This window comes from Thermobia domestica, chromosome 1, assembly GCF_964235325.1.
Source record: "Thermobia domestica chromosome 1, izTheDome1.hap1.1, whole genome shotgun sequence".
NCBI lineage: Eukaryota > Metazoa > Arthropoda > Insecta > Zygentoma > Lepismatidae > Thermobia > Thermobia domestica.
Genome location: NC_137454.1, coordinates 173,881,229 through 173,892,770, shown reverse-complemented (window position 1 = coordinate 173,892,770; position 11,542 = coordinate 173,881,229). Strand labels below are relative to the sequence as shown.

Here is an 11,542-nt window from a genome sequence, read left to right as displayed (position 1 = left end):
TGAGCGTTAGCTCAAAAAAATCAGCGTGAGTTGAGCCCGTTCCTTTAGAAAGCTAGAATTTGAGCGTGTGTTAACTCATTTTTTACACTTTGAGTTTGAACTGAACTAATCTCGTTACAAAAGTAAGCGTTTACAACCCAGAGTTGCTCCAATTACTTCATCACCATTATAAACTTTATTACATCTATCACCGTGTTAAAATATTTCGTAAGATTTAAGAATGATGAAAATTCTAGACAATTACTGAAGTTCATTTTGGTTCCTCTCTTAAATATCAGCACTACGTGCAGAGCAAGTAGACTTTTCGTGACTGTACATGTTTGCCCCATCACCCCGGGATTTGCGCCAGTGTCAGAAATCAGAATCAGCAGAACTAATTTCTATGAAGAGTTTCTCACCCTGCGTATTTTTCAAACTCGTGTGCTGTGTGCTGATTTACGAAAGAACGTTCGTGTGCATATTGACAGAATTGTTTATTTATTGTACAACAATGCCAGGAATACCTGATAGGTAAAAAAATATACATAATATATTCTGCAAGACCATGAAGTAGTATACAATAGTTATATTTTCAGTTATGAGTTGTATTCCCTTAACGCGTGATGTCCTTGCACTTATTTAGAGTAATGTCACGTCAGTAGTGATATTTAATTAGTAACGTTTCATTAAAATGTGATATATACCTTACTCGGTGACATAATTACTCACATTTCGAAAATCTAATGTAAATGAGACGTGTCAAATAGGCAGGGGGCCTGTTTATTATATTACTTGGAATATAGGTGTGTGTCATTCGTAATTACATATACTAATAATAATGGAAAATAATATTAAAGAAAATTGCAAGTACTGTCTTCTCATAAATCAAGTACTGTCTTTCATGTTTAGTAAATTTTATGGGGTTCATTCAAGCAGACAGTTCTACCAGATAGAAAATGGCATTAGTCGAGCAGACGGTTCTACCAAATTTTCACATATTTATTGCATTCTAAGATTTCTTTTTGCAGAACATGCACTAAATGAGGAGCTAGTGCATAAACCACGAACCAATTTGTGCTAGATGGCCAATAAAAAGCACGAATGCTATCTCACCGAGTCAGGGCACGAGCGCAGCAGGGTGGCCCGAGCGGAGCGAGAGGGTGCGTGCGTAGGGAGCAGGCGCGTCAGGGATGGGAGTATGCATAAACGAGGATAGTGTAAAATAAAATATCCGTAATAATTTTCACCTGAAAACACTTATATAATCGTAATAATTCTTATCTTCAAAATGGCTTCACTGGTTTCCCAGGTACAAATGGCCCGCTGCGAGGAGAAATTCGTCTGTTTTGAATTTTTTACTTCTTTTCCACACTTCGCACAGATGATTTTAGGTTTCAACATACCACGACGTTGCAAAAACTTTATAATATGATGCTCTTTATCACACAATTCTTTGTAATAAAATGATATGCTTGCTTTATATCCATCGCAAACGTCCATCACTAACACGAACAGAACATTCCTACCGTTTATTTCCACCTTCGCATTCTTGTATTCTTCCGCTACCATTCAAAATTTATTTCAATATGATATCTAATGACAGAAATTACTTATATTCACACTTTACTTCTTTTACGAAAAGTGTTTCACATTGTATTTTACCTACAAATTTTGATTTCGGTAGAACTGTCTGCTCGAGTGGACCCTAGAAAATTTATAGCTAAAATAACGATGTGAGTTTTTTTTTTTTTTTTTTTTTCTTGAAGAAGTGAGAGCTTGAATATAAGTAATTAATGTTAGTGTACAGCATATTGAAATGAATTTTGAGTAAGAATGAATGTATTTTATGTTTAAGTGTGCTTTTCCACTATCTTCGTTTATGTGTATACTCCCCGTCGCTGACGCACCTGCTCCCTACAGATGAAACCCCTCGCTACCGCCCCCTGATACGCTCCTACTCTGACTCGGTTGGATTGCGTTCGTGCTTTTTAGCGGCCACCTAGCACGATTTGGTTTGTATTTTATGCACTAGTTTTTATGCCATGCGTCCAGACTATTTTCACTGACCTTTCCTAAAGTCATTCTGCAAGTAGTAATGGAGCTCCTCATTTCGTGCATGCTCTGCTTAAAAAAAGAAGAAAAACTAACCTGACCTGAGAATGTAAGAAATGTTCAAAAATCCTGTAGAACTGTCTGTTCGACTAGTGTCATTTTATGTAGTGCAGATTGAGGATAGTGACCTCAATACAGGTTCATTTCATGTGTACTGCATCACGGTCGTCTTTAAAGGGGGGTAGCAGATTGGGGGGACTCGTCCTCCCCAGATTTTATATATCTTTAATATATATATCTTTAAAGAAATTATACTACTTTGTATATATAACTTCTGTCGAAAAGATGATTTTGATTTTGATTCATCCTTCTCCCCAAGACTGAAAAAGTTAAAGACGCCAGTGCCTGCATTTTTTTGTAAAAATCGACGGTTAGTGCCCTAAGTAATAATAATTTATAGGCGAAATTACATTTCTCGATACAAATAATCTTTAGGAGGTCGTAGCTTTTATTGTTATAAATACAGCAATTTCTTAGGAAAATTTGACACAGCCAGAACGATATAAAAAAGAAAACGACTGTTTATACGAATGGTGGTCACTAATAACGAGCATTGCAAGTCTCCCATGACTTGGAGGCTAGCACGTAAACAGAAACTACACACCGATATGTACCAAATGACCACTACTGTAATAATTTACTTTGGCCGTACCACTAGAAAGAATTATTTAAAAATTATAATTCTTTAACTAATTTCCTTCTTATTGTCCTCTAAAAGGTTTCCGCTGGACGACATGAAAATATCTTACTTGACATACAAAAAATTCAAGGAAATCCTCAAAAGAAATTGTTGAAAAATTACAATTCTATTACGATTTTCGTATAAATACGGCCTCCGTATTGTATGCCATAAAAACTACAGTGCAAAAAACCATACTAACCTGTGGTAGGCGGCCACTAAAAAGCAATTATGCTATATAACCGAGTCAGAATAGGGCGAAGCTGGTGGGTCCGCGCAATAGCACGGGGGTACGTCCAAAGAGAGCAAGTATGTCAGCTACGGAGAGTATACGCGTAAGCGAGGACAGTGAAAACAGTTGGATTTTGGCATTGATACGACTTTCAATAGTACTTGTTAATAGTTTCATACTACCAGCGCTCCACTTGTCAGAATAAAATACAACTACTGTACACTGTGCAGAAACACACCACTATGGAAAATAGTAGAGGAAAAGCACCAAAAGCGACATAGGTCCGTAAACCGACATATCGCCCTTTTTTGGACTGGAACACGCCGCGCTATGTCGGAGACATTATCAATAGTTTCTGCTCTCGCCACTAGGAGGAGCAAGTGCAGTTTAAACCAGCTGCGAGGGTGGATTAGTGTGTGAGGAGCATTGTTTTGTTTTTCATTGCACTAAAATTTCTGTTGATAATTCATCATAATCAGAAATTGAGAATTATTTAGAAGTAGATGATTTACTCATTACATACTTTTATTCTTTAAGTTATTAAGTTCGTAAATCACCGTGGTTATTGTACCAACTGATATTACTGTATTTGGTAGTGAAGTATGTACAGCGGGGGACACTTCTAAATGGTACAGCCATATGAAGATTTACGGCTAAGGTGTACCATTTAGAAGTGTCCCCCGCTGTACAAACATGTAGGAGTAAGGTGGTTTCTAAACCGACATACCCTTTCGTTTACAAATCTGCAAACCTGTCAGAGGCCTTAAAGCTACTCAGGCGGCAGTAATAACCTTGGCACCGTATAAAAAAAGAACTATTACCTACGATGGAAAAGCAGGTGCGGAGAGAAACTAAATGGAACGCAGGAGGACAGGAAGACTCAAAAGAAAATGCAAGTAGGGTTAAGTCCCAATCTATTTCCAGGTCAAGGAAAACGCTAAGGTATGAGCAAGCAGACTATGACTCATCATCAGATTAAGGTTTAGTGTCCAGTGTACCAGAGAGTATTGATGCATTCTTTATTTTTTTAAAAGACACTTTTCGGAAGACACCAGCTGAGAAAAATGGATTCAGTGTGTATCCTATGAGCTCTGGACACACACAGAATGTGTCGGTGTGGAAGGGGACCTTTACATCTGCGATTATTGTCATTGATTTAGACAATATCTATAGACATAACGATATTCCCCCTTAATGTTAACTTAACTAACTCCATAAATGTGTAGACTATTTAGAACTGTGAATTGTGCCTAATACCATAATAAGACTATTTCTATCAGCATTTATTTATACTTTTAATAAGCAAAATATGGTGCAGAACTAATAGTATCTTACAAGTAAATCTACTATTGTGCGTAACAGAACTTATACAAGGATATCAAAATACGAATTTAAAAAGATATCTTCCTTTCATTTTGCAACATAATAATTTTCTGAAGGTATGTTGGTTTTGGGGCCTGATTTCTAAAAACATGATTTCGGAGACAAACAAATCGTCATAATCGTGGCAATACACGGCAGTTTTTAAAACTGGTTACAAAATTTTATTGAGTAGTGTTGCTGGCGTAAAGAAATATATTTACTTCATAATCCCGGTCCTTCAGTTCAGCTTTATGAGCCAAAAACAAAATGGTATGTCGGTTTTGGTGCTTTTCCTCTCTAATACAGCCATCTTTCCTATGCACTTACTTATTTTATCCGTCATAAAGCACTTGTAATGATTTTACACTAGTAATCCTGTACTTGTAAACCTAGAATACAGTTTTATTACTTTGTATTTAATTCTATTGCGTGCAGAAATTTGTTCTTCCTAAATATGTCTTTTTATGCAACGTATTCAATTTTACCTGTAAATCTTCGAAAACTGTGGTGCGCCATAACTACACCAGCATCGTCACTGCATGATAAGAATTGCTCTTTTTAATGAGATTTATATGTTTGAGATGCCTTTTGTACATATATAGGTTAGTTCCTTTATCATTTCATTGGGAAGGTTGTAGACTGCTGGCCCGCACGCATTGGTTAAGGTGAGTTAGTAACCAGGTTGGTTCCTTTATTTATCAAAGCTCATTATTCAATTCACATAGTATTGCCGAGCGAGCGACAGCGACTGAAAGCGGGTTAGTAGCCACCAGTTTGATTACTTTCTTTATTACAACTCAATGCATGTGAGCCAGTGTGCTAGAAGCCTGCCCATTTTATTAAAAAATACATTCCCTAAAATTGTTTAAATTGAACGTTTCAGCAAAATATTACCTTTTTCAGCTCATGCTTTTTTTTTTCTTTCTTCAAAAATCATCGCTGCTTGTGGAACTACATCGCGTTGATTATCTTTTTCCTAAGAGCATGACTTTCTTACTTCTCATAGTTCTTCGTAAAATTTCCCTTGTGTATCAATATTCTTCTTCATGACCACTAATCGGTATCTTATGAAGCTGATTAATAATAATTAATGAGAAATTGCTTCGCTTGTGTCATCTGTTTATTTCAACCCACTAATAATGTAACTGATCGAAGAAAGATGTTATCTCTGCACTAATTTGTATCCCTTTAACATTCCTCAAAAATCTAACTTTGAGATATACTCTTGTTTATAACCACATCATTCCCTTATATTAGGAACTTTCATATGAGTCGTGAAGAAATAGTGTATAAGTTAAAGATTGAAATTTCTTACACTTCATTCATTCCACAATATTTTTACCCACTTCTAACCTTTACAGATTATATTGACGACACTTACGAAATGTCCACACTAATCCTAAGTATTGATGTATGTTCTGTCTAATTTGCGTTAACTTTTTAATAAATTATCTGATTAAGAATTAATGAATTTTGATTTTGGTATACCAGATGTTAATAAAGATCTTCTACAATATTTTTCTCTGCTCTTAATTTTTTCCTAAATAATTATATTTTAGAGCCTTTGATCCAAAACTCTTATCAATAATATTATCTCTACCCTTATGAAGATTTCACTTATATAAATTTAGTTGTTTAGGAAGAAGGAAGAGAAGGGAAAAAATTTAAAAGTATCGTCATTAACGTCTGGTAAATCAAATTAAATAAAATAATTGTTAATTAAATTATTATTTAAAAAAAATAACATATGTTACGGTACAACATGCCGGATTTTCACCAGATGTTAAGTTTGGCAAAGTTTCACCCTTTACATTGATTTTTAGCATCAGTGTGGAGTAGGTCTCGTTAGCATAATTTGTAAAATTTAGCAGTGCGAAGAAAATATTGTATATTGCGTGAAGAAAGAAATTTCAGCTTTTAACTTACTTCGGGACTCATTGCGTTCATCTGTTCAGTCGGTTCGCTAGAACCGGTTTTTAAAATATTTCGAGTACGCAAAACCGTTTGGGTTTGTTATACCCAGACATAACAGTAAATTTTACCCAGCTATAACTAGAAACAATTGAAAAAGCATATATCAAAGATCCTGATGCATATTTTTAGTGCGTGACGCTTCAATAAAATATTGTGTAGCTTCTAGGATTTATCTAGATCAACTGAAGTAAAATAGAAAATGACAACAAAGATTGAACTGTAGCATATCGATGTGTCATATTATGGTCTCAATCACTTTGTGATGTCTTGCGCATATTAAAGAAAGAAAAAAAAACACTAAATTCTTTAATTCTTTAATTAATAATAAGCAATGATCACTGTATTAAACATATTTATTCCTTTCTGCAACCATACATTCAACTTGTGGCTTTTCTTCACTTCCTGTCAGGTTAATGGCTACTATCAGCAGGGACATAAATGGAATCTGTTTCCTGAAGTTCAAAGTTTTTCGTGAGATCCAAATTCAATATGAGGATATATTATAATAAAATTTGAAAAATTACCCCTGAAATTAGACTAAATTTACAGAGAAGTTGAGATTTCGGGATGTCCAGACCCCCAGGATTCACTCCTTGTATACGTCCCTGGCTGTCTCTAAATTTCAGTAAATAAGTTATCAATTGCTTTGAAGTTCAGAGAATTACAAACCTTTCCTTATGTATGATTAAAATAATACAAACTTTAGTTTTTAAGGCAATTGATTAAGGTCGCTGCAATTCGATAAACTAGTAAGTGGGCCACGACAGTAGCCTTAATTTTAAACATTAAAATACTTTTGCAGAAAAATAATTTTACGTTATTTAAAGATATGTGTAACTTAAACGTGAAACGGTGTATATATAGTGGACCCGTGTCGCAGCATTTTTAAGAATTCTCGTTTTAGAAGGGAGGTGGAGATTTTCTGTACTTCATTTCTTTACCTTGAAAGCGATGCTGACTGTTGCTTTTGATCACATCACGGGGAAACGGTTAAACACTTTGAAATGAATTTTTGAACTTAGGTAGTACCCACCTTGAGTTGGATTATCGTATAGTACTTTGATTCTAGGGGAAAGGAGGTTCAAAATTAATGTAAAATATAAAGTGTTACAAGCCCGCCAAGTTAGGAGGATGAAATTCGGTATATAAACATTTAAAAATAAGTGGACACATGTTCCAGCGGTTTTGAAAATTTTTATTTTGAACGGAGGGGGATTTTTTTATAATTCCTTTCTTCATTGAAAGCGATGTTGGGTGTTTGTGATCGCGGGGAAACGGTTGAACAGTTTGAAATTAATATTGGACAGGATTCCCACATTCTGGAAAATCAGGGAAATCAATCATTTTGCGTAAAATGTCATGGAAAGTCAGGGAACGTAAATGTGCAAGTGTAACTTTTTTTTTTTTTTAAATCTTACATTGTTTCCTCTTTATCAGTTATACAGATTGACATGTGAAGAAGACCACAATGATACATCATTCCCATGATGACAATGATGCAGTGTTGCTATTTTGTGCTGAGGGAATGATGATGTGTGTGTGAGAGAGACAGAGAGGGGGATAATTAATTGTTCATGTAAGAGCAGAAATCGAAGTATGGTATTCGATGCTTGTCATCTTCGTGGACATCGGATTTAAGACAGAAAAAACTACTGAAAGAACTAAAATCATCAGATAAACTAGCTTTCAGGCTTGACTGTCGAAACTGTTTGCTGGGCACAATCAAAAAGATTGTGGAAGGGAGCCATCTGAGGTACAAGCTGGTACGTGGTTCGTCAGCTTTGGACCCCAGGCTACAAATGAACAATCCAGAACTTGCTCAGACTAGGATGAAACGCATCTTACAAATTCTGCATGAGCATAACGGAATATCTGATTCTGTACCTGAGAAAGCAAAGTGTCAATTTATGTCTTTCTGTACTGAAATTCAGGAGCCACATGACTTCAGAGAATACGAAGGGAAGATGGGCAGCATCAGGTTAGACGACTTCTTTGCAAAGGTAATGTCCAAGAAACAAGAATATTCTGATTTATGGTATGTTTTGAAAATGTTTAATCCATCCCACGGTAATGTCTCAGTGGTGGGCAGGTTCTTAGTCAATAAGACACTTATTATAGGGAACCAAATTGAAGATTCTTTGGTAGCAAGAGGCGGTGCATGTTGCAACTATGTACTATAGAGGTGTATAATCTGTTCCTGTCGATCGAAGAATGCTTCTCTCTGTCAGTTCGTTCAGTTCGGAGACGCTAAGATGAATATCTTAAGCAGAAACAAATCCAAAGGGCAGAGGAAAGTAAAATCAAAGGTGAAAAAAGAAAACAAAGTGCTGAAGTTAAGAAATTGAAAGCAAAGAAGAAACAAATGGAATTATGTTACAAACAAGAACAAGACCTCTCATAGAACAAATTCGGAACTGGAAACAAAATAAAATTCTGTTTTAAAAATGTAAATGTTAGGATTAACATGTCTCAGAGTTGGCAATATTAGGACTGATAGTGGGCCATGGTGGCTCAGTGGCAGAGAGTTCACCTCTGGTTCATGGGGTCCTTGGTTCTCCTGTTTCCTCACACTTTCTTCATTCCACCATTTCATTCATTTCTCATCATCACCGTCTCCTTTAGCCTAGACGGCATAACCGTGGAACGTAAAACTTATTTCATTTAATTTTAGAACTGATAGTAATACACCCTCCATTCCAAAAGAAACCGAACTTTTGAAAACAAATAGTACCACTAGTGCCATCTGTTGTAATATTTTACCCGTAGATGGCGTAGTCCCTCATTGACAACTGGTATAAATGTCATGACATTTGGATGCACGGCAACAAAGTTATTGCGTTTCAACTGTCAGTGTGTTGTGTACATCGGTCGGAAAATGAGTTTCAAACAACGAGCTGCAATTGAGTTTTGTGTTAAACTGGGTAAAACTTTTAGTGAAACGCACCAAATGCTACAAAATGCATATGGTGATGAGTGTCTATCCCGTACGCAAGTTTACGAGTGGTTCAGGCGATTCAAATCGGGTAGAGAGACGCTGGATGATGACGAAAGATCAGGCCGTCCCAGAACCGGATTATCGGAAGAAAACATCGAAAAAGTGCGTGAATTCATCAAACATAACAAAAAATCGTCGGTGAAAGTTATTGAAATGGAATTAGGCATTCCTCAAACAACCGCATACCGCATTTTGACCGAAGTTTTGGGCCTTAAGAAGGTTAATTCGCGGTTTGTATCACACAAACTCACCGAAGACCAAAAAGTTGATCGAATTGCGCATTGCAAAGACATCGTTAAAAGTGCTCGGCAGGATCGAAACTTCTTGAAATCGATTGTAACTGGTGACGAGACGTGGTGTTTTGAATATGAGCCCGAAACAAAGCGGCAAAGTGCTGAATGGAGAGCGCCGGATGAAGGAACACCCAAAAAAAGTCGCTTGGTGAAGTCAAAAGTTAAGGTGATGCTGATTTGTTTTTACGATTCAAAAGGAATTATCCACAAAGAATTTGTTCAGCCCGGCCAGACAGTCACTGGAGAGTTTTACTTGGGCGTCATGAAGCGTTTGCTGGCAAGAATTCGTCGTATTCGGCCCGAATATCGCGAAATCGGCAGTTGGACTCTTTTGGACGATAATGCACCATCACATCGTTCGCGACTTGTAACTGAATTTTTGGTCAAAAATCACATTATTCGGTTGCATCATCCGCCCTATTCACCAGATCTCGCTCCGTGCGATTTCTGTCTGTTCCCGAAACTGCATTTGGCGATGAAAGGAAAGTGGCACGCATCGATTGATGCCATTGAGAAGGCGACGACCGCCGTCCTAAAGACCATTCCAATAAAAGACATGGAGAAGTCGTTTGACAACTTGTTGGAGCGTGCAAATATGTGTATCGATGCAGAAGGGGAATACATTGATTAATAAAAATGATTTGTTCCAAAATGTACATTGCTTTTTTGTTTTTTTAAAACGTTCGGTTTCTTTTGGAATGAAGGGTGTAGGTCTCAGGGAGAGTTCGCAATATATTCTTGACTGCATGTTATTTTGCTTTTTATTGTTTTTCAAGCAAGCAAATAATAATAATAATAATATTAATAATTTGCAATGTCAAGGTATGTGGTGCTGTATCATACATATATGATATACCTACATGATAAATTTTGTGTAAATAACGATTACTCATTGAACATAACAAATATGTAAATGGTAATTAAAGGAGTGTGTTAGACGGGTATGGGGATGGAGGAGGCCGTTAAAAAATGTGTATGATAGAACTTACCCCAAATCTTCCCATTTATATTCAAGAATTTATGTCAGGGAAAACAAGAATGTGTGCCAGGGAGAGTCAGGGAAATCGATCTTCAGTTTTTGTGGGAACGCTGTTGGAGCATGGTGCCTAACTCGAGCTCTTTTCGTTTATTATATTACTTTAATTAAAGGGCGCATCGTAATGGAAAAAGAGGAGGGAGGGTGAAAATTTCAGCCAAAGTTACAGTATCTTATGAGTCCGTCAAGTTAGGAAGATGGAACTCAATATATAAACTCCCCATTGAAAATAAGAGAACATGTCGCTTCCCCGTTTTGAAAATTTCCATTTCAAGGGAAGGAGGAGGACATTTACTATAATTTCTATCTTCACATTTAAATCAACGTTGCCTGTTGTTTGTGATCGTGTTACGGGGAAATGACTTGACAATTTAAAATGGGTGCCTTGCATTTCAACTTTACATTCCCCCCTCCCCAATATCGTTGCAGAGACCCTTGCCATGACCGGCTTTAGTGAAAATCCACTGCTTCATCGGACGTGACTGCATCTCGGACATCTGAAAGCAAATTTTAAAGTGGGATGCAGCACTATCAGAAATCACTGACACACTTTGGAAAATTGTAGACACTTAGTTTCACGTATTCGAACCTTTTTCTGTAACCTATTTTCGCTTTTCTTCGAGTATTTTTAGAATCTCGTCTATGGCTATGAATACATGAGCCGAATCGTGTTTTGTCGTCGCTTATTACAGCAAAACTATAAGTTTTTTCATAATAATAATAATATACCACTGCCGTAAAGATGGAGATTTGCTCGTTTTTCCACTGATAACTCTGAATTTCAATTTGCAGAATAATAATCCATTTTTAAGCAAAGTCTACATGCAGTAAAATAGAATTTGTATCTTGAAATTTTTTCACGAGGCTTTTCGGTAGCAAT

At 36.5% G+C, this 11,542-nt stretch overlaps 1 protein-coding gene across 1 annotated transcript in view; it reads left to right on the top strand.

Annotated features, from left to right (window-relative positions):
* Window positions 1-351: 351 nt before the first annotated feature.
* Window positions 352-11,542, top strand: part of LOC145691128 (RNA/RNP complex-1-interacting phosphatase) — a 622,854-nt gene continuing 611,663 nt past the window's right edge. The window contains exon 1 of the mRNA XM_081766864.1: window positions 352-510. Within this exon, the coding sequence (XP_081622990.1) occupies window positions 383-510 (128 nt within the window). The 5' untranslated portion in view covers window positions 352-382. The remainder of the gene's footprint in view (window positions 511-11,542) is intronic.